Source organism: Acipenser ruthenus, chromosome 36 (assembly GCF_902713425.1).
Source record: "Acipenser ruthenus chromosome 36, fAciRut3.2 maternal haplotype, whole genome shotgun sequence".
Lineage (NCBI taxonomy): Eukaryota > Metazoa > Chordata > Actinopteri > Acipenseriformes > Acipenseridae > Acipenser > Acipenser ruthenus.
Genome location: NC_081224.1, coordinates 2,549,628 through 2,573,321, shown reverse-complemented (window position 1 = coordinate 2,573,321; position 23,694 = coordinate 2,549,628). Strand labels below are relative to the sequence as shown.

The 23,694-nt window shown below is 40.5% G+C and overlaps 1 protein-coding gene across 3 annotated transcripts; it reads left to right on the top strand.

Annotated features, from left to right (window-relative positions):
* Positions 1-23,608, top strand: LOC117401995 (dual specificity mitogen-activated protein kinase kinase 7). Of its 3 annotated transcripts, none has more exons than XM_034002782.3 (12): positions 1-237; positions 2,862-2,909; positions 7,926-8,070; positions 9,471-9,537; positions 10,840-10,953; positions 11,956-12,075; positions 13,039-13,146; positions 14,329-14,508; positions 16,159-16,239; positions 16,982-17,124; positions 21,054-21,099; positions 23,239-23,608. In XM_034002782.3, exons 1-12 carry the CDS (start codon positions 102-104, stop codon positions 23,377-23,379), a joined length of 1,329 nt encoding a protein of 442 aa, XP_033858673.1. In that variant the 5' UTR covers positions 1-101; the 3' UTR covers positions 23,380-23,608. The 3 variants fall into 3 exon arrangements, with proteins under 3 accessions (XP_033858673.1, XP_033858674.1, XP_058863826.1); XM_059007843.1 differs by lacking the exon at positions 1-237 and adding an exon at positions 738-756; XM_034002783.3 differs by lacking the exon at positions 2,862-2,909 and having other exon boundaries at positions 2-237.
* Positions 23,609-23,694: the final 86 nt, after the last annotated feature.

Here is a 23,694-nt window from a genome sequence, read left to right as displayed (position 1 = left end):
TGGTGCTCTCTTCCAGCGTGTTCCCGGAAGTGGCTGCGCTGGTCCCGAGCAGTGTAAACTGTGTACTCTCTGGCACAGCGCCCCGGGTTGTTTTCTGTGGTATGAGCTCTGACATGTCGTCGCTAGAGCAGAGACTCTCCCGGATCGAGGAGAAGTTGAAGCAGGAGAACATGGAGGCCCGCCGGAGGATCGACCTCAACATCGAAATGAGCCCCCAGCGGTCGCGGCCGAGACCGAGTAAGTGTTTCCCGTTACCCGGGGGAGCAGAGGGAGAGAGACCGTCCGCTCGCTGCTCGGGCCCGGTACAGAGAAGGGGGACGGCTGGACATAAATATTAGGGACAGTGTATAAACAAACGGACCCGACAACGAAACGGCCGGGTGGAGAGGCGAGCGGCAATTTGGGAAGGGTGTTTCAGACCGATAGTTTTGACAGTATTTAGTGTGGCTAGTTTGGTATTTCTAATCGTTTTTATTATTATTTTTTCTGTGTGTGTTGACGGCAGGCCTATAGTCTGTATCTACACTGAGCACAATACTACTAGCCGGTCAGAGAAATCAGTGATCAGAAGTAATACCCCTGTGGTTTTTGGATTCTAATAATTTTATTTCTGAAATCTCGACGCCCCATTTCCATCGCGAACAGCGCCGAAACGGAGGTGTCGTGTGTTTATTGTTTTTGGTTTGTTTTTGTTCTTCATTTTCCACAATACTACTAGAAGACGAGTTTCAGAAAGTTCTCCTTTCTCCGATCTGAGTAAGCTGTGACAAAGTGATTGCGACAACAGACTGACATGTCGATACTTTGAGTGAAAACAGTAATAGGCTAATTTGATATTTTATTCAACACAATAAACGTCGTGTCAATAATAATAAAAAGTTATTCTTGCATTTGGTGACATTGATTTTACCCCAAATTGTCAACGAGGTGGTCTAGTTTTAGTTTCTGCTACTGTCTGTTGTAGTATCTATTTAAAAGCGTATGACAATTTGAATCGGCTTTTACAACTGGTCAAACAAACCCTGCGAACTTGCGATATCATGATGTACCCATGTATTGCTTTATTGCCCTATAATATGAAGTGAAGCGTGTGTGTGTTTCCTACATTAGCGCGATTTAACAGGTGAGCCGCCTGGCAGGGCGAATTCAAATGGAAAATCCTCTGTTCACAATCAAATAGATATCATACTGTGACTTTCCAAACGTGCAGCCACAGTTGCTTCTCAGTGCAATACTTAGCGCTTTTAAGGTCTTCCCTGCACTTTTTCTGTTTGCAAATTTTGTTGAATGAAAATCAAAACCCCAAACCACATCTCAGTAAGCTCCGGTATTTATAGTTATTGTGTTAATCCAGTTGCTGAGCAGTGTTTTCTTAACACATTTTAGTAGGGTGTCCTGATGGTTTCCACAGAAAAAACAGGAATGGCTCAAACTACCCAGCAACTTGAGACTAAATGATTTTCTGTAGGGGAATGCAAACCAATGAGATCTTATCACCATGGCCTGTTTAGGTAGTCTAAATGCTATTGACGTTTTTAAATCAGTGCTATTGCTAACAGATTCTGATTGTTACCAGACTGTTCAAGTTCCATTATTGTTACTTTTTAGTAATGGAACTCCAGTGCTTTGTATTGAAATCAATGCTCACAGTCTGGTGTCTTATCTGTGGTTGTTGCTACGTTGATGAGCAGTTTCCCCCATTCTGGGTGTTAATACAAACCTGATTCCCCCCAGTGTATAGGTAACAAGCTCAGGTGTGGATCAAACTGCTATGCAATGAGAGTCTTATTCCCATCTGTGCTTCACCTAGGACAGAGCGGAGAGTGCTTCGTTTTTCAAAGAGAGATTTGCTGTATTCGCTGGTATTATGAAATATTTTGCTTGTTCAGGCTGGTAGATTGAGGCGTGTTGTGTTCTCTGGTCCATAGCCCAGTTAAACAGTGTCACATGGTTCATGTTATGTAATAGCAGACTGTCTGTCAAGGCTGCTGGACTCGAGACTTCTGCTTTTTTTCCAATCAACCATTTACTGAGTTAAAAGGAGCTGTCAGTTTGGGTTAAAATTATCCTTTGAAATCCAAATCCGTAACTAACTCTGGACATGTAGTTCCTTTTTGTAAGAAGGCTTTTTAAGTTGGCAGTAATTCAGGTTTAAAATCGGTTTCCCCTCACCGTAGTCTAGCTTGAATTTCAAACACGTTTTGTTGACTTTGAAACATTAGGTGCAACACTTTAGAGCGGCCCTCCGTATTGGTCCGGCGGTATTAAAGTCCTCCAGTGAAGGGATGGCAATAAGATTCCTATTGCAGAGCAGTTTCACTCCTTCCAGGTTTTACTATGAGCTTGATTAGCCACAGTGTATAGTTAACAAGCTCAGGTGTGTCTTATTAAACTCCTAGTAAAACCAGGAATGGATCAAACGGCTATACAATGGGAGTCTTTGATGCAGCTGGTGTCTTTTTCGTTGAAGACATTTTAAAGAAATCGTGCAGCTCTGTTCAAGCATTTACTGGAAGCAAACTAAACCGGCTGCCAGGTTTCTAAATGCAGTGTAACAGGTAGTATTTATTTTTAAACAGGAGTTTTCTTTCCATCAATATTAAATGTTTTCTGACTCCCAGTCCCTGCTGTGTTCCAGCAAGTGGAGCACTCTGCTTTCTTGGCACAGAGTTTTCTTTTGAAATCCCTGTGCTGCCTGTATGATGCATCATACATTTCTGAGTTTGTTTTGTGCCACCCACTTATTAGTTTTGTTTCATTTGGTTCAAATTTGGTCAGTCTGGTGGTTTGTTTTATTATTTTTTGGTCCCTATTTAATTTGTGTTTGTGTTTTTTTTCTTCTTTTTTTATCCCTCCTTCAGTTATCGTCATCCAGCTAAGCCCTGCTCCAGCCCCATCCCAGCGCGCAGGTATTAAATCTCGTTTTATCGTCGCCACTGCAGCCAAATTCCCTCTCCTCTCCCTCTCTCCTGTTTCTTCCTCCCTCATCTCCTCAATCCTTTTTCTCTGTTTTTCTTTCTTGATCTGTGGCTTGCACTAGCCCTGCACTCAGTCCTGGGTTTCAGCACTAGCTTTAGTCCTTATTGAAATGATCAGTAGCTGGGAGTCACGGTCCTGGAATGTCATTCCATTCCAGGTTTAACAGGTAAAATGAGATCATTAACTGCTTCATTAACTGCTAAACAGTTTAGAACAGGAGTGGAGGCGACAACTTTGGCCACCTCTGGTCTAGATGTTAAAATAAATTAAGGCTTTGAAATCTCCTTTTCTAGAGCTACAACATTTTCTGTGAAAAAGTAGACTTGATTTAGTGTTTCTCTTTAAATGTATTTGTTTAAATTTATATTGATGTTTCACAAACAGGATTTGATGACATAGGTTTGCAGTGCATTAGATCGCTATAAATGAGTTAACATTTTAAAACAAAATAAAGTCAATGTAAGATCATCCTCATGAATAGGACAAGTTTAGGTTAGACTTAAAATAAATTTATAACTGCATGAACATCTCCTACCAACCTGCAGACTCGGTGTGACTTCATGCTGTGATGAGAAATGAGATCAGTTCATTCAGAGCAGATTTAGCAGGGGCCTGATAGTTCAGACTCCTGGCACCTGAGCATTTCAATAGCGTACCTACAAGGGGAGCTCTGAAACCCAGGACTGAGTGCAGCAGGGCTAGTGCGAGTTTCAAGCCCTGTCAGTATTGGGGAGCAAGTTAAGAATCATTTGTAAAGGTCTGCTTATTAAAGGGTGATTTGATAATTGAATTTTGTTAGTGCCAGTGCTGACCACCAGAGTGCAGTATTGCCCTCTGTTTATTAACCAAGTAAAATCCACAATACCTGTAAACTGGCTATAACTACACAGTACGGGGTCAAGTATACCAACTGTGCTTGAAGTGTCCACAGTTCAATTTAACCGACAGGTTCTTAAAATCATATCTGAATGTTCCTAGAATAGTTAACTTCACAAGTGGATATCAATATTTTATTTACATAAGCTTGTTCAATTTTAGGAACAGTTTTCTTTCATTCTTTTTTCTCTTTTCCTTTCTCTCTCTCTCCTTCCCTCCCTCCCTCCCTCCCTCCCTCCCTGCCTGGCTGTTTTGCACCCTCCATACCCATTACTTAAAGCGCCTCCTTCTGGTTGGTTTGCGTCTGCAGCAGCAGCAGCAGCATGGCTGTCTCTTGGTTGGCATTAACCATGTTACCTGTGTCTGCATTGTACTGCATGCCGGCTTTCAACACTGCATGGCCAGGACCACAGGTCCCCATGGGGGTGAGGGGGGCGTCTCTTCAGTGATCTTTTGTATTTATTTTTATTCGGAAGTGGGATTGAACTAGCCACTCATGACGCTGCATGCTGTTTGATAGTCTGTCTGTATAACAAATGCACTGGGAGATCGTGACTGGATCTGCACAGCATTTCATATTGTTGCCATCCCTGAAAAGTGGGGGAATGACCTTTTAGACTGGTGGTTCTCAACCCCAGTCCATGGGGAACCCCTGTGTCACCTCGTTTCATTCCAGCTGAGCTCTTTTACTTAACTAAACTCTTAATTGAACTGATCATTCGCTTAGACCTTTTTAATTGTTCTCGTCTCCTAACAAGTTGCAGATTTCAAGTTATTTATACGATTACACAGTTCAGTTGAAATCTCCAACTGTTTTAAGAGCTGAAAACAATTAAGTCCTAATTAAGCTAATTGTTGGTTCAATGAAGGGTCTAGTTAAGTAATTGAGAGCTCAGTTGGAATGAAAACCAGCAAACACAGGCGATCCCTGAGGACCGGGGGTGAGAACCACTGCTTTAGACTAAAGGTATTCCAGGAGGCTGCCCTGGTCTGTTCTTGAATCTCATAAGCCATGTCTTCTGGGCCTACTGCACTACTGGAACGTTAAAACGTTTTCTTAGTAGGTCTTACCCCTGGATGTAAAATAAATAAATTAATGTCTGAATATTATTTACTTCCTTTTTTTCAGCTTCCGCGCTCCAATTTGAATCCACAAAGCCTCTAGGTTCTTAATGCCTGTTATTGTGGGTTTTTTTTGTCTGTTTTTAATGTATTTCCTAACTTCAATAGGCCTGCAAGCCTCCTTCAAAAGGCACAATGGAATGGCTTCTGCAATATTTGCAATGTAATGATTATTATTAACATGCATTTCTGTTTCTTCAGTGCTGTAATGCATTGTGCTCCTTGAAGGCTGACCACAGTTTGAGCGCAGGGCAGGTCTAGGTTTCATTGCGAGACCGCAGTACAGTCTGGGATCGATGAAAATGTACAGGCGGCATTTCCATCGCTGAAGTGGGTTTTGTTTCCTCACTACTGCATTTCTCCTAGTGTAAAGCCCTGGCCTGGGAAAGCAAAGTGGCTGGAACTTGGTTTCAGGAGACTAAAGCCAAAAGTTTTGCATCACATCATTTATGAACATAATTTAAATATTTTATTTAACATCATGTAATCAAAGAAACTACAAAATGAGAAGCCATAATAGTAGTGCAGTATTTCATGTCACATGTTTAATTTGTCAGTGTGACAGGATAGCGCTGTGGCCCGAGCTGTTATCAGCAGGAAGGAAACTCGGAGACGAGAAGCGTCAGTTTAAGCGCTAAAGCACACGTTTATTTAACAAAAAAATAAATACATTTACAAGAGCCAGGCTGAGCGATGCCTTCACTGGCTTTTCTTTTCCAAACAGCACCCACACAAAGGGTTTTTACCTCCCTTTTTATACAGGTGGTCATTCCCCAGTGACCTCATTAGGGACTGACCACACCTGAGATAGGATTTAACCCTATCCCTGCCACAGTCAGGTTTTCATTAGAGTTAGTAGAGGGGTTTCCGAAAAATATAGCGTTACATGTCCTCAACTGTTTAAATAATGTACCTGTAATTCTTCTTTTTATTGTTAACATCCTGACAACTTTTTACAATTCTAACTTTAAAGTCTGTTTCAGAGCTCTTTTGAAAATGTCCGCTCTAGTGCACTGGTAGTGTCAGGATTATTGTCCACATTGTCAGCCAGGTAACACAGCGATCCATGATGTGGTACGGAAGAGAGAAGCAGAGCACTTGTAGCTTTTTATTCTTTTTAAATCTCTCTTCCTGCAGTGATTTAGAGGACAGATCTCAAACCCCAGTGCACTAGAGCGGCCGTTTTGGAAAGAGCTTTAAAACAGACTTTAAAGTTATAAGTGTAAAGATTCAGTATGTTAACAATGAAAATGAAAATTACAGGTATGTTATTTAAACAGTTTCAGCAACACTATATTTTTAGGAAACCCTGCTACTTACTCTTTAAGTATATGGGGAAAACTACAAAGTGGTATGCAATTCAATATGTTAACGGAACATTATTCAGCAGGTTTCATTCAACTTTATGAAGCAAAATTTGTTAATTCTGTAAGGTGATGCAAAACTTTTGGCCACAGCTGTAGATTTCAAACCACTGCGCGGCACACCAGGAGAGACTTGGGTTTTGATACAGCAAAGTTGCCTCAAACTAGGTCTCCTGGAACCAGGTTTCAAGCCGCTGTTCCTGAAAGTGGCTTTGTGTTCCATCAGCTTAAGGACGATCACCAGAGAAAAATGAAGAAACTGCTGATTCTGTATCCCGATCTTTCAAAATCTTGCTTCAAATATTCTTCTCTTAAGCATTGCTCTGTGCCTCAGACATATTTTCAGTATGCCAGGAAAGTCTCAGAGTGTGAGTGGGTGGGTGGAGTGTTTGTAAAAGATTTAAATTGCTGCTGTCGGGTTGTACCGCACTTTTAAAGATGGCTTTTAATTGTCATGAAACGTGCTGTGTGGTATAAGCGCAGAAAATGTGTCTTTGTTCCTTGTTTGCGATGCTATCCCATCGATTCCTTATGAAAGCAGCAGCACCAGAGCAGTGTTGTCAGATTTGGGTGCAAACGCTGAATTGTCCATGTTTCATCTCAAACTGAGCTAGCTGGTTGCCAACCAATCACCATGTTCTAACTAACTTTCCAAACCTTTTCTATTCCAAAGACAACCTGGATTATCCAGTAAACAGGGTTGGGGTCAATTACTGTTTTTTTTATCAATTCCCATTCCCTTTTAATCAATTCCAACATACTGATCAAAATCGCAATTTGCAGTGTTCCGTTAAAATGAGCTTCTCACTGTGGCAACAAATCACTTAAGTCACTCTTCGTCAACTGAATTGGCTTCAAATGAAAGCAGATGAACAATCACAACAATTATGTCTCTAAAATATGAATTCCAATTCCTGCGATGGAATTGGGAACTGATTTTAAAAAAGGAACTGTACTTAAAAAAAACCCCCAAAAAAAACCCAAAAAACCCCAGGACCCTGCCAGTCAAGTCCCCTTACATTTTTAAAAAGTAATGTTGAAACCAGCCTTAATCTGACAAGTAGTTTTTTTTTTTAAAGGATTGCAATCAAAGTTTCTGACTGCTAAAAAAAAATAAAAAAAAATAAAGGTAGTTTCTCTGGGTTTATCCATTAGAGCATGGTAGGAAAAATAAATTCTAGTGAGAGCCTTATAATTCCAAGCACCTGAAGAGCTCTAGTGAGATCAGCAGCAGCAGTGGTGGCGATAGCTCATCCTGTTTATCAGCTCTGTTAATATCATAGATTGGGATCACATTGATGGAAATAAGACTCCTCCTACTGCATAGCAGTTTCACCCATTTCAGGTTTTACTACCAGCTTGATTAGCCCCAGTGTCTAGGTAACAAGTTCAGGGGTGTCTTATTAAACTTAGTAAAACCAGGTTCAAACCGCTATGCATTGGGAGTCTTATTTCCGTGCCTGGATCAGTAGCACTCAGCAGTGGCGGTTACAGGTGCGATTGAACCATCAGGAGGTGTGGGGCTCCTTCACTGACCTGCGCTGTGCTCAGCCTCTCTCCCTCTCTCCTCCTCCCTCTCCCCAGCCCTGCAGCTCCCGCTGGCGAACGATGGAGGCAGTCGGTCCTCTTCCTCGGAGAACTCTCCTCAGCACAACTCGCACCCCAGCCGGCCCAGGCACATGCTGACCTTGCCCACCCCTCCTTACTGCCTCCCGAAGAGCCTTGAGAAGTAAGGGAGGGAACCAGCCCAGTCGCAAGGCCGTTTCGTTCAGACGCTTAGAGCATTTAAGGCAAATGACAAGGGCGGGGGAACTTACGTTGTTCCAGCACTGTTCTAAATGGTTTAATTGAACCAATTAAACCTCAAGTAGTTAATGATCTCATTTTACCTGTTAAACCTGGAGTGGAATGGTCATCCAAGACTGTGATTGGACACCCTTGGACAAGGGCCTATAATTTACCTACAAGTGATGGCCGAAAATGAAATATTTACTAAAGAAGTTGTTTTACCTTATAGACTTTTCCAAGAAGTGCAAAACAGACGTAATGGTATTCAACTAGCAATAAGAAGTATAAAAGCCATAAAGTTTACAGATGAGAGGAGGCCGTTCCACTGGTCAGCACTTGTCCATTTCCTGCCAGCTGGTTTAATATCAAAACGTTATCAAGCTGGGTTGTAAAAGATGGCAGTGATGGAGCATCACCATGTCTTGGTAACCCTTTGTAAACCGTTCCATCCCGTCACCGCTCTGTGTGTGAAGTGGTGTCTCCTCCCCTCTGTCCTGCGTCTATCGCTGCGTCGTTTCTAACTGTAGCGTTTTCCTTTTTACCCAAGTTGCTGTTTTCTGCTAGTTTTATACCATTTAGTTTACCTTTCCACTTGCATCTGCAGCTCTGGCCAAAAGTTTAGCATCACCCTATAGAATTAACTTCTTGTGCTTCATAAAGTCAAATGAAACCTGCTAAATAATATACAATTGCATACCACTTTGTAGTTTGAATAATGTTACGTTAACTTATTGAATTACGTACTGCATTGTAGTTTGAGTAATGTTACGTTAACGTATTGAATTTTGTAGTTTTCCGTATACTTAACAAAAAACGGACAAATTGAAAAATGTGACATTTTAAAATCTAACATGGGATACTGTACTACAAGTATGGCTTCCGGTAGACTTTTGCAATATCATTTTGCTTTGATTACATGATGTTAAATAAAAGATCTAAAATATGTTCATCCTAGTTTTTTATTTTTTTTATTTGTATGTTTCAATTCTAAAATTCAAGTGATGCAAAACTTCTGGCCATAGCTTTTATATAGGGCTCATAGTGTTTTAAAGATAATTTTCTGTTCATTTGACTGCTAAAAACTGTCTTCTCCGTTAACAACCGCAGCCCAAACAGGTCAGAGATGCTGGTTGTGTTTGTTCCGGCAGTTGAGAAACACTTAAAGAAACTGAGTCAATTTGAAGAGGTAATCCACAGAAGACAAACAAAGACTGAAATAGACTTCCAAGTCCAAACCCTTGCATTGGCTTAAATGATTTCTGTATTCAGCGCTATTGAGTGTTTTAAGAGTGATGGCTGTTCTGGGAGTTGTAATGCCTTTTTTTTTTTTTTGTCTGACAGTGCCGAGATTGACCAGAAGCTACAGGAGATAATGAAGCAGACCGGCTATCTGAAAATAGATGGGCAGGTGAGCTGCTTTTACTGCAGGATGTGTATGGAGAGTAAAAACTTTCTCAAACCGTTCAACTTTACTACAGAGAAAGTTCTCTAAACCAGTGGTTTGCAACCCTGGTCCTGGGGACCCCCCTGTGCCTGCTGGTTTTTATTCCAACTGAGCTCTCAGTTATGTTACTAGACCCTTAATTGAATGGCCATTTGCATAATTAGACCTTTTTAATTGTTTTCATCTTCAAGTAAGCTATAACATTTTTTTATAAGGCCCTTGAACACTGCAACTGTTTCAGAGCTGAAAACAATAGAAAAGGTCTAATTAAGCAAATTATCATTTCAGTTAAGGGTCTTGTTAAGTAATTGAGAGCTCAGATGGAATGAAAACCAGCAGATGCGGTCTAAACAAAGGATAGTGGCAGTGGCCATGAATAATCCAGGAGTGTAAAGATCCACGCAGCACAAGAAGAAACAGACACAAGCAGAGGCATTGGCTGTAATGTTGGTTTGCTTGATTGGTGCCTCATTTCTGCTGTGGGCCGATGCGTTTCAGTGTTTTTTCCAAACGTGGCCAACCTCTGAAGTCCTTGTCCTGCATCAAAAGGTCCCTGGGGGATTGTGGGATGTTATTGTGCTGTGTTTTATAGAAACCCGTAGCAGTGCTACGTTCAGCAGTGAAAGAACGTCCGTCGCTGTTTTTATTTTTTGATCTACATACAGTTTGGTGCAGTGGCCATGAACTGTTTCTGGATTTCAGAGTCCGCCCAGATTGTTTGAAGAATTCCCGTTTCTTCGTTGGCACACATGACGCAACAGTTTATCTTCTTTGGCCAAACTCTTCTCAATAGCTATTGCAGTCGTGAAAACAGCTTGCAATGTGTAGCGCTCAAGCAAATACAAGTGTGACAAAATACGATTCAATAATACAGCAGATAACAGTTTTGTACTGTGCTGTATTTAAATGCACAATCATTGCACTACTAATATGTCATTGTAGATAGAACTTGCTGCATCCTAGTTCATATTGTATTTTAGTGGTATTATTTGCACTTACTGTAAACTATACTGTATTATATAAAGATTGCATTGTAATCCTGTACTGCTCTGTAACACTTAAGTCGCCTTGGATAAAGGCGTCTGCCAAATAAATAAATAATTATCATAATTTCAAGCAGTGACAAAGGCATCAAAACCAAAACAGCAAACCTACAGCTTGCAACACTGAAACCTAGAGTAATGAAAAAAACCACCCCATAAAGACTGGTGTACGTGTACAGGTACGAGTGGTACTGTTGGCTAGCCTGTGCTTTTGCTCTTGCAGCGGTACCCTGCGGAGGTGAGCGATCTCCTGAACGAGGGGGAGATCGGCAGTGGGACGTGCGGGCAGGTCTTCAAGGTCCGCTTCAAGAAGACGGACCACGTCATTGCGGTGAAGGTAAGAGTTTCCACACACACCTGCACGCACCCTTAACGCTTCCCATGGTATTGTTATAGATTCCCATGGTTATAATATGCATTTATCACGGTTTGGCATGTTTTTAATGTGCTTTACCATACCTCGCTGGTCTTTTTACAACGTTTTCACTATGCTTTATTATACTTTATGCTTTTACTATGGGGCTCTTTTATAAGGGTTAGTTTACAATGTTTACAATGCTTTCATTGTGCTTTTATTACCCATTGCTTTGCTTTTACTAGGGGAAATTATTATTATTATTATTATTATTATTATTATTATTATTATTATTATTATAATATAATTCTTAGACGCCCTTATCCAGGGTGACTTACAATTGTTACAAAATATCACATTACAAAGTATCACATTGTAAAATATCAAATTACAGAGTATCATATTAGAGGGTAAGGGTAGTAACGTGCAGAATGCGACCGACTGTTCCCTTTAGTCCTCTTATATTGATATTTACAGAATCTGACCTGGGCTCCGGCTTTTCTAAGGGTACACACAGAAGCACCTTTTATCAACTTCATTTTCTGCAGAAGGGTAAACATGGTGCATGTGGCAAAAGAAAGTCTTGAATAAAGAAATAATCAACTTGGTTTTATGAAAAAAAAAAAGCTGTGGGTGCATACGCAGGGCTGGAAATAAAACTTCTACTGCATATAGGTTACAAGTCAGGTGTGTCATTAAAATCATAGTAAATCCAGGAATGGATCAAACTGCTATGTGATGGGAGTCTTTTTTCCATCCCTGCATATCCCCAGTCATGGTGGGAGGGAGGGAGGGAGGTTTTTAGTGGCTTAAACACCAGCAGAACAAATAGCACCATAGATACAGAGACCAGGAATACGGGATAAGAGACTTCCCTGTGTTGGCTGTTAGCTTTCCTATTCATGCCTCTGTCCCTTTTAGTAGCAGCTTGTTTGTCAGCAGCAGGTGGGTTCCCCGCTTTAATCCCCGGTCTTGTTTCAACAGCAAATGCGTCGGACCGGAAACAAGGATGAGAACAAGCGGATCCTGATGGATTTGGATGTGGTGCTGAAGAGCCACGACTGCCCTTACATCATACAGTGTTACGGAGCCATCGTCACGAATGTAAGAAATATGACTTGCCTTTTCATTTTTTTTACTAGAGTTTTTAACCTTTGAACGTTAGGCAAGTCTTAAATGTTTTGAATGTGGGGGGGTTGGGGGTGCATTCAGGTCAAATATGGGTGTTCGCCTTGGTGTTTAGATAGTACTGTGTGTACAGTGAAAGACAGTGCATCTCATATTCAGTATTTCTTCAGTCTGTTCCAAGATTGGGGTCAATTCCTGTTTTTCAGTTCCCATTCCCTGTTTAATCAATTCCAACTCATCAGTGATCAAAATTGCCAGCAGCAGAATTCTGTTAAAATGAGCTTCTCGCAGCGGCAACACAGGATGTAAATTGAAGTCACTGTTTGTTAGTCAATTTTAAATTGGCTTCAAATGAAAGCAGGTGATCAATCATAGCAATTACGTCTCTAAACGATCAATTGGAATTTATTTTAAAAAGGAACTGGAATTGAAAACCAGGAATTGACCCCACCCTGGTCTTTTCCATACACGGTAAAGTGTTGGGCTAGATCCCCCAAGTACTTCACTCCGAATCGTCATTCGCGTAATATTTTTCAGAATGGAAAAAACACACCCAATAGTTACCAAACCACAAATAAACGACGGAAACATCTAATTTAGTGGTGTGTAAACCGACTCATGATGTTTCTTATTTATTTTAGAATTGTAATTGGTTGTTCTTTACCTTTCAGAAAAAAAAAAAAATGATGCTAATGATGATTTGGAGAAAGTAGCTTTGAGAATCTAGCCGCTACAGTCTTATACATAAAGACATGTTGTGGTAGTTAAAAAATAAATAAATATGACGGAGGGCTTTTATGGTTGGGTTTCTAAATATGAGAAGGAAATGAAATGGAAAATCCTGATTGGTACTCTGCACTAGCCCCAGTGCGGGGGCGTCAGACACACTACCCTGAGGAATTTGCTTCTTTTTAACCCTCTTCCCGACTTGCGTTGCAGACGGACGTGTTCATAGCCATGGAGCTCATGGGCACGTGTGCGGAGAAGCTGAAGAAACGAATCCAGGGCCCCATTCCAGAGAGGATTCTGGGCAAGATGACCGTGGCGGTGAGTCCTTCCTTCTCCCTAGACAGTTGCAGAGAAGGTTTCTCGTATGCCTCGTTTCAAAGTACCACTCAACCCCGGGTTGAAAAGCCTGCTGGCCCTGATACTGCGTTTCCATGTTCATTTAGCCAATCCACGTTGGCTGCCAATCCGAGCTGCCCCGTATTTTTTTTATAATAATAATAATAATAATAATAATAATAATAATAAACTTTATTTTATATAGCGCCTTTAAAAGCATTCGTCTCGGAGCGCTTAACAAAAAGAAAATACAAGAAGTCATAAAAACACAGAGGCCAAACAGAAATACAGAATCATACGAAAGCCTTTCTAAAAAGTAAGTTTTAAGACTTGATTTAAAAACACTCAAAGTAGCAGAGTCTCTAATCTCTATAAGAAGGGAGTTCCATAATTTTGGGGCATAACAACTAAATGCCCTGTCGCCCGTAGTGCGTAGGCGAGCACGAGGGACACTCAACAATCTAAGATCATGTGGCGAAGGTTGCGGGTAGGAGTATAAAAAGATAAAAGATCAGATAAATAAAGTGGGGCCAGCCCATGAAGAGCCTTATAGGTAAGCAGTAGAATTTTAAAATCGACTCGGAACCTAACAGGCAGCGAGTGCAAGGTAATAGGATCTGATAAGACCTGGACAGAATTCTGGCTGCAGAGTTCTGGACATATTGAAGTCTGGCAAGACTTTTGGACTATTTCCCAAAGTGGAATGGGTGGAAGTACGTCACAACACTGACCAATCAAGGGACAAGTGGCCTAAACATTGAATCCACTTCTGAGTTGAGCAGGCTTCTCCGTGCTTTAATATTCTTGTATGTTTTTTATTACTTTAGTAACACACAGCTCTAAAGAATGGTTAGGATTGTCGAATGCAAAGCAACAGCGTCCGTCCTTTTTGGGTTTCTAAACAAATTAATGTGACCTTTGCTGCAAGGCTTGCTGGGAAAGAACCGCCAACATCCGTCTCAAACTCGCACTGCATGGAAACAGAGTCTTTTCACTGGGGGGGGGGGGGGGGGCCAGGAGGACAGCGATGCTCGGATCGGTGGAATAAGAAGTGAATCCTAATGGTTGTGTTGCTCTCTCTCTCACGCTCTCTCTCTCTCTCTCTCTCTCTCTCTCTCTCTCTCTCTCTCTCTCTCTCTCTCTCTCTCTCTCTCTCTCCTCTAGATTGTAAAGGCATTGCTGTATCTGAAGGAGAAGCACGGAGTGATCCACAGGGATGTGAAGCCCTCGAACATCCTGATCGACGCTAAGGGCCAGATCAAGCTGTGTGACTTCGGCATCAGCGGGCGGCTCGTTGACTCCAAGGCTAAGACGAGGAGCGCTGGCTGTGCTGCTTACATGGCTGTGAGTCCCAAACGCATACACACACCTGCACAGGACCATGTCGACCTGTAAATCACTCTACCTGAGCACACCTTCTCCCTACCTGAGCTACCCTTATTAAAGTTTACCAGGGGATTTTTGCATGGTCATTTTCCCCGTTCGTTTTCGATGCATTTACCTTGGTTTGCCATGTTTATTAATATTTTACCGTACCTCGCTGTTCTTTACAATGCTTGCCTATGCTTTGCCCTGCTTTCAGTATACTTTATTACACTATGCTTTTAGTATAGGAAACTTTTATAAGGGTAGTTACATGTGTTTAACAGGGGTTGCTCAAACTCTAGGATATTGAATGATTTAAATAATAAGCTTAATTGATGGTATTTTGGAAACCAAGGACTGATTTAGAGGGCTAGAGTGAGTTTCGAACTCTGATATTACTAACGAGGGGAGGGGGGGAGGGAGGAAGGAATGTGTTTACTTACTAGTAGCAAAGTTATTTTTAAATAAATAGATGTGGTTTAACTGGACTGTGCCAAGACACCGGTTCAGTCTGATTGTGATCACTGAAACACAGTGCACACACTCTCATGCACTGTGTTTTGATTATTTTTATATTTTTTAATTAACCTTGCTATTCAATTAACCTTGCTATTCTATTTTTTTTTGTTTCCAAAACTATATTTTGTGTGTGTGCGTGTGTGTATGTGGATGGAGGTCTCTCTATGTGTCTGTGTGTGTCTCTCTTTTTTTTTTTTTTACTCTGTTGTGTTCTGTTTATTTCAGAAATATGTAATCCTGCACAGTCCTTGAGATGTGAATTCAAGGCTGTTGTCCTGGATGAGAGCGGTGCAGATTAAACGCATCGCAATGTTACTCAATACCCTCAAATATCTAATTGCAACAACACTTTTTTTATTTATGTTTTTTATATAAGAGCCCAATTTTTTCCCTTTTTTACCTATTGCGATCGAAACCATGCCCAAAATTATTCATGGTATCACTGTACAAGACATTTTTATAATGTATCTTTAAGATTGCAATCTTTATATGATTCATGGCTACCGTTTCAAAAAACGGTAGCCCCTAAACACAACCAGTTACAGTATAGGTGATGAGCAAAATCAGTTGCCTTATATGAGTTTTCTACTTTGATATTGCTCTGTATAATGCTGTAGTTAGACCTAGAATACTGAGGACAGGACAGAATCTGTAAAAGTTGGGATGGCCAAATGGCCTCTTCTCGTTCCCAGACTTTTCTTATGTTCTGATGCGTCTGTATCGGCTGGTCGAGATCCAGTCCAGGTCTTTATTCCCAGCACCTCGAGACTCAGTACTGTCTGAGGTGTAGCTGAGTGTCCATGGAAATGCCCTCCAGCTACACCTGGGGAAAGGCAGTGGAAACGATCTGTTCGTTAACTGAACCTGCTCGGTGTTAATTAAGTACTTCTTTGTACCTGCTTGGAAGAAAGCCCCAGACTGGCTCTGATGGGACACATTTACGGGTCTGCATACATGTTCTTACTGTGACCTGATTGAGGTTTCTTGAGCTCAATCTAGAGTGACAGCTCTGCAGTGAGAGTCCTGTTACACTGCACTTAAGGTAGAGCTGTATAGAAATCTGTGCTGCCAGGGTTTTCTTAATGAAAAGCTCTCTACTTTTGCTCACAGCCTGAAAGGATAGACCCTCCAGACCCCACCAAACCTGATTATGACATCCGAGCGGACGTATGGAGTCTGGGCATCTCTCTGGTAAGCGACCGCTAACAAGATCTTGATAAGAATTGATTTATTTTCATATCGTTACAAAGCAAGTCTGAGCAAGGCAAGTTATTTTATGGATTTAGATATTAAAGGTTCTGTCTCTAGTATACACCTTCCATCATTTCTACAGTATGTTTGAACACCAGCTAAAATCAATCTCAGTCTGGTTTAAACCCGCCATATTCATTTTTCTTTTAAAAGTGCATTTCTTTCGCACTGGCTTTTATTTTTAATTGACACCTGCAGTGACTAATTGTGAAAGCGGTTCACTTGTGTGCAACGAGGGTAACTATTGCATTGGTTGTGTTTGTGTAGTTTGGTGTTCTGAAAGGGGTACAGTAGAACCTCACTGAACACTTTGGGAATGGAGGTTGGTAGTAATTCTGACATGCCTGTAACTCTGAATATGAGTTTTCTATGTTTTTAGTAAATGTGTACACCTGCTATCTACAGCCTTAATCTGCTGAATAATACAAGGATACAGCACAGTAATGCAATACTCATATTGTTATGATCTTGCTCAGTCACTCAGCATCCTTTTGGCTTAAGCAAAACACCAGCATTCACTTATAGGAGCACCTGTCTGGTTGCATTGCACGCAAGGTTGAGTGATTGCATACTTCCGGCTGAAAGTGGGGTGTTGTGTAGACCGGTCAGTTTGTAAGTTTGGTGTTCGTAACTCCCGTGGTTGTACTGTGTTAAAGTATAGCACCCCCTCTGTCTTCTGCAGGTGGAGTTGGCCACAGGGCAGTTCCCCTACAAGAACTGCAAGACGGATTTCGAGGTGCTGACCAAAGTGCTGCAGGAGGACCCCCCTCTCCTTCCCACCGGAATGGGCTTCTCCCTGGACTTCCAGTCCTTCGTCAAAGACTGGTCAGTGCCACTCCTTAGAATTAGGGGTGTATTTTTTTCATGGTAAAAAAACGGCTTATTTCACGGCATAAAAATAAGTGTATTTCACGATTTAAACTTATGTATTAAAGCAGAAAAAATAGCGTCACAGTGAAAATTGATCATTTTTTTTCTCGAGTTCATTATACAATAAATGTTTAACCCTTTGCGGTCCATTTATTCCACGCGTCTCAGGCGTGTCAGGTCCAATTTATTTTCACACATGCAGTTTATTTTAGACGCGCTGTTTAAAAGTATTTTTTTTCACAGTAGAACAGGTTTAAAAGGCACTGCATATCAACAGGACACTCAGTACTGCATCTCAAGCCCCGCCCCACCCCTTGTTTGCTGTATTTTTCACATACCTCTTCATTGTAGTGCATACCGATAAATCATCTCCTGATCACTTGTTTTATCACCAAACTCCTCAATAATGTGATCCAAGTCATTATTTTATTACTATAACATCTAAAAAAAGCTCTGCAAATGTCTGTGATATTCTTTGAGCGCTGGATGCAGAAGCAGCTATCTTGTTTGTTTATATCCGTTGTAACACAGCGGTGAGGGGGTTAATCCTCCCTGCATGAAAAACATGTGCGAATGCACAGTGGTTTAATTCAATTGTTTTGTTTATTGTTTAATTATTTCTGTTAATTGTTTTATTGTTAATTGTTTATTGGTGATTGTCCCCTGCACCTGGTGATTATTATTAAATTAGAGCCAGGTGCAGAGTATAAAAGAGAGGCAGCCAGTCTGTGCGGGGCTGCTGTGTGTATAGCCCGCTTGCGAGGGTGTGCAGGCGTACCAAGTAGTGAAGGTTTGTTTGTGAAAAAACGGTGCGTTTTGTTTTGTTACAGGTAAACGGCTTAGCCGTCCTGTTTATAGGTTAGGTTCCTGTTTTGTGTCTAGTTAGCGCTCTAAAAAGGAGCTAGGTGTTTATTTTGTGTTTTATTTTGTTTTGTGTTTATTAAAATTAGCACGTCAGTGCAGTGCAAAAATCCATTCCTGTGCCTGGGTCAGTGTTTTTAAAGGGGCAACGAACCCGAGTGGGTGTGATTCTTTTACACCGTGTTATCTATGTGATGCCGGGGCTATCTGTATTCATGAGATACGCCCCCTTTTTTTTCGGCTGCTATCGATCTCACTCGGCCATTGAATAGTTTTCTCGGCTTTTTCCGGAGAAAAAACGACGAGAGACCTTTTTTTTTGCGTCTTTTTGATGCTGTTGGACAGGGTCCGACATCGGACCGGAAAGAGAAAATTGCAATGTCAGACCAGGTCCGACATAGGGCCGCAAAGGGTTAAATGCCTACTTGAAAAATGGTAAATTCTAAATTGTAGAATATTTTCTGTTTTTTTTTTATGTCCACCTTTTTAAAGACATTCTATTTTCACCATTGTGTGTGTGTGTGTTTATAATTTATAATTTATAAGTTCTAGAAATGTCTCAAACAAAGAATTTTAGGAAAAATCTTATGTGTCAAAAGTTTTGCTTTTGTGGATGAGGAAAAAAAAGTTACAATAGATGTCTACAGTTATTTATTTCAGCATTTTTTTTTTCAGAACTCCAAAAATGCTAATTTAAAAGTATTCATACCCTGACAAGGAAAATTGAATTAATAGCTAGTTGAGGCACCTTTGGCAATAATAACCTCTTTTAAACGATTCGGATATTTGTCAATGAGCTTTTGGCATGGTTCTTTTCTTTAGTGATTGTTGATCATTCTTCAATGCAAAATTGTTCCACTTCATTCATATTCCAAGGACTTCTCTTGTGCACAGCCTTCTTCAACTCCCACCAAAGATTCTCGAATCGGATTTAGATCGGGACTTTGACTAGCCCATTCCAGAACATTGGTTTTATTCTTCTTTAACCATTCTGAAGTAGAGATTTTGGTGCGTGCTTTGGATCGTTGTCGTGTTGGAACGTCCAGTTGCGTTTTAAACCAAGTTTTGTAGCAGAGTTTCAGATTATTTCCTGTGCCATTAGAGGAAAAACAGCCACATGCACCTCCATGCTTGACAGTGGGTATGGTGTTCTTTTCTTTGTACGCCTCATCAGACTTTCTCCAAACGTAACGACTATCAGTGTGACCAAATAGCTCTTTTTTTTTTTTCCCCCATCACTCCACAAAATCTTTTTTTTTTTTTTTTTTTTTATAAATTTAGTCTTTGCCAATTTTTATTATTATTTATTTTCTCCCAATTTGGAATAGCCAATTATTTTATTATGCTCAGCTCACCGCTACCACCCCTGCGCTGACTCGGGAGTCGAACACACATTGTCCTCCAAAGCGTGTGCCGTCAGCCGACCGCTTTTTTTCACACTGCGCACTCACCATGCAGCCACCCAAGAGCTACAGCGTCGGAGGACAACGCAGCTCTCGGGCAGCTTGCAGGCAAGCCTGCAGGCGGCTGGCCAGACTACAGGGGTCGCTGGTGCACGGTGAGCCCAGGATACCCTGGTCGACTTGAACTCGCGACGTCCAGACTATAGGGCGCATCCTGCACTCTATGCAAGTGCTTTTACTGGATTTGCCACTCGGGAGCCCACTCCACAAAATCTTTGACCAGAACTCATATCCGTCATTCAAATGCCATTTTGCAAACTTAAGAGATTGTCCGTGACGTTTTCCTAAGAGTGGCTTTTTCCTTGACCTGCGACCATCAAAACCTTCACCATGCAATACTCGACCTATGGTTGAAATGGAAACCCCAGTCCCACTTCCAGTCAATTCACTTTGAATATCTTTGGCAGTCAATCTCTGATTGTTATTAACCTTCCTCACAATTCTTCTACTTGTTCTTGGTGAAAGAACCTTCTTTCTTCCAGACCGAGGGAGCGTTGTGACAGTACCATGAGTCTTGGACTTCTTAATAATAGTAACAATAGTTACTGTATTACTGTATTTAATAGTTACTAAGTCATTGTATTCATCTTGCTCTTAATTGTATTATTACTTGTACTGTAACACTTGAAATGTATTTGCTTACGATTGTAAGTCGCCCTGGATAAGGGCGTCTGCTAAGAAATAAATAATAATAATAATAATAGTTGAAATTGGGATACTCAAATTCTTGGAAATCTTCTTGTATCCTTCTCCAGCTTTATGACAATAAATCATTTTCTGCCCAAGGTCTCCAGATAGCTCTTTACTTTTCCCCCATACTGACTTATTGGTAATGACAGCAATCATCCTGTGCCTAACCCTTTTATACATAGAATGTTCACCTACAATCCAGCATTTTCTAGAATTAGATTCTACATCATCATATTGACATTTCTAGCACCTTTATAGACAATACTATCATAGAATCAAAGGGTATGAATACTTTTGAATGAGCATTTTTGCAAAAACAATTGCTGAAATAAATAATTGTAGACATCTATTTCTTTGTAACTTTCTTTCCTTGTCCACAAAAGCAAAATGTTTGCTATAAAATATTTATATATATATATATATATATATATATATATATATATATATATATATATATATATATATATATATATATATAATATTTATACTAATTTTCAATCATAAAAATTCTAGGTGATGCCAAACTTTTGGCCATAGCTGGAGTTAAAGAGAAAATAACAGGTAGATAGATGCCAGTTAAAAATGCTCCAAAAAATTACAAAGTAAGCCTGTGCTCAAATGAGGGCAGTGGCACTGAATGGGTTAAACAGCTTCTGCCTCCAGTGTGTTTAGCACTGTGACGTGCGATATCTATTGAAGGAGCTTCCTGTTTCATTAAAGATGGCGCTCGCATTAAGAGTAGATGTAGCTGACCTCTCAGATGTACTTATTCACTGCTTCTTTGGAACTGCTGTACTTTGAATGAAATGAGTTTGGATGCAATTGCCTTTAAACTTTTGTAACCAACTTTTTTGGTTTTCCACCCTCCAGCCTTACAAAGGATCACAGAAGGAGACCAAAATACCACAAACTACTTGTAAGTTTTCTTTACAGAATTACGGATTTGAGGGTCAATTCCAGTTTTTCAATTCCCCTTCAATCATTTCCAACACATTGATCAAAATTGCAATGAGCAGCATTCTGTTAAAATGGGCTTCTCGCAACAGTGGCAGCAAATGACTTGCATTTGAAGTCCCTGTTCGTCACTTAAATGGGCTTCAAATGAAAGCACCTGAACAATCACAGCAATTATGTCTCTAAAATATAGAAATGTGTTCAAAGGAATTTGAATTGGGGAATTGATTTTTTAAAAATTGGAAGTGGAATTTGAATTGAAAAACAGGAATTGACCTGGATTTGATACTTTTTTTTTTAGAGAGCCATTTATAGATTTCACGTAATATTTATGACTAGATGTCATCAATTGTGTAGTAATTTTGTATTGTGGTAAACTGATGTCTGCAGTGGTTAAAATGCTGCTGGGATGTTGGCTACCTTTATAATTTGGGAATGCCATTTTGAAACTGCTGCAGGCCTAATATTAGTGTAAGAAAAAGATAACTGGTTGTAAACGCACAGTATATATATATTTTTCAATTATGTCCTTTGTTCACAAGCACTTATTTTTGCTATGTTGAAATTTTATTTATTTTTTTTTAAAATTTGTATGTTGCCCATTTGTCATTCTGTCGTCTGGGTAGTCCTGGCTCAAGTTTATAAAAATAAAAAGAAATCAAGAAGAGAACAGTCTGTCCTGACAGTGCTGCTGGAAATCAACCACCACTGCTTGCCCACATTCTGTCTTCACCAGATATGCTTGGAATTAGAAAAAGGGGGGAAAAATGTGATGGTTTGCTACAGTACGGCTATTTAGCACCAAGCTGTTCACTCCTTACCTCCGAGAATAACAATACAGTACATGCTGTGTCCTAGCAAAAGCTTATCTTCAGAACATCTTGTAGGAATTTGATCATTTGCACAGGTGGGGAAGCATTTTGCTGTTGCACAGTGCTTGGGATGTGGGTTTTAGTGCACAGTGCAACGCTAATATGCTTCCTACCTTCTTTGCTCGCAACACATTTTTTCAGACCTTGTTTTGGTGCCAATGAAGAATCTCTCACAACACACACAAAGGGTTTTACACAGGGAGGAAATTCAGCTTTAGGAGGTAATAATATCTAGCAGAGCTGTGAAACCTCTTTGGTTTGCAATACCGATGACTAGGGAGTTTGTATAAAGCGGTACCAAAAATATATACAATACTAACAGGGGGGAAAAAAAGACTAACGTAAAATAAGTTTACTTAAACTAAATGGCTGATTTGAATAGGAGCAAATATCTTTTACAAAAAAGAGCTGAGATCTTTAAACACAACATAAAGGTGTTTGCATTTTTACTGTCCCTGTTTCACCCAGAGACAAGCCCTGCTAGTCTTTTCAGACCCATTAATTCATTAAGTCTCATTGTCCTCATTTGAGGACTGGCTACTTTGTTATATTTTGGAGCATTTTTTAGCTGGTATTTACCAGTTTTTTTCATTTTCTTTTTAACTATTTTGCCTTGGTAACTTTTATTCTGATTTTGTTAACCGCAAAAGTTAAGTCTAAGTGCAGCTCTTAATTCTGCAAATATGACTGAATGACTCTGCTGTTAACTTGCTGAGCACGCTTATACTGTTTTTGTTTAAAAAAAAAAAAATTGTGATTACAATATCAAAACTGGGACGATTTAACAATTTTACTGTTTCCGACTGGGACAAAAATTTAAGGCTGGCAACTGGGACAATCCCAGTTTTCCCGGGATGTCTAGTAACCCTACACAAGAGCCATCCGATAGCCTGATCTCTGCTGTATACCATTACACTGTACACATGTACAATACACACGTAAAATATAAGTGAAGTGCCGAACAGCTTTCCTGTACGTGCCAGTGAAATACTGCAAGATAGAAAGAGCGAGAGGGATAAAGAAAGAAAGAAAGAAAGAAGGGAGAGTGACTGCAGCCCTGGCACAAAGAGGAACAGTTTTAAAGCCACTGGGAGTTCGTATCTCAGCTGTATTCCAGTCCTGAGCTCAGTGGTGAATGGTTCTTTAGCGCTGGAACTAAACTGAAGCAGCAAGCTTTCCTTAATCCTCCCTCTCACTTCCCCTCTCTTGCCTCTCCCCTGTTCCTGCAGGAGCACAACTTCATCAGGCGCTACGAGGTGCTGGAGGTGGAGGTGGCAGCCTGGTTTCAGGACATCATGGAGAAGACGGAGTCTCCTCGCACCAGCCAGTGTTACACCCAACACCAGATGCTGTCGTTGTTCAGCAGGTAGCCAGGGGGCGCCAGAGAGACAGCTGCCAGCGCCCCGCCACTCAAAACACAGACTGACTTAACACGACTATCAGCGACAAGATGAAACAAAACCGCTTCTTAGTAATTCAGTATTTTTTTTATTTTTATTTTTTTATATTTTGCGGTTATGATAAGCTACAGAAGAATTGTTTTTTTTTAAGTTTAGGATGAATAGGGGGAGAATCGACCTCCTTTTTTTTTTTTTTTTTTTTTTTAAAAACATGGTTTTATCCAGTAGGTTTTTCAAACTGCAAGATTTCTGGTGACTACAAAAAATGAAGCTTTCTTTTCTGAT

Excerpts from the sequence above, each read along its gene's own strand:
- LOC117401995 (XM_034002782.3), top strand. The coding sequence starts at position 102 with ATGAGCTCTGACATGTCGTCGCTAGAGCAGAGACTCTCCCGGATCGAG. Across the intron at positions 13,147-14,328 it reads TGGGCAAGATGACCGTGGCG|ATTGTAAAGGCATTGCTGTA; the intron begins GTGAGTCCTTCC and ends TCTCTCCTCTAG. Across the intron at positions 17,125-21,053 it reads CAGTCCTTCGTCAAAGACTG|CCTTACAAAGGATCACAGAA; the intron begins GTCAGTGCCACT and ends TCCACCCTCCAG.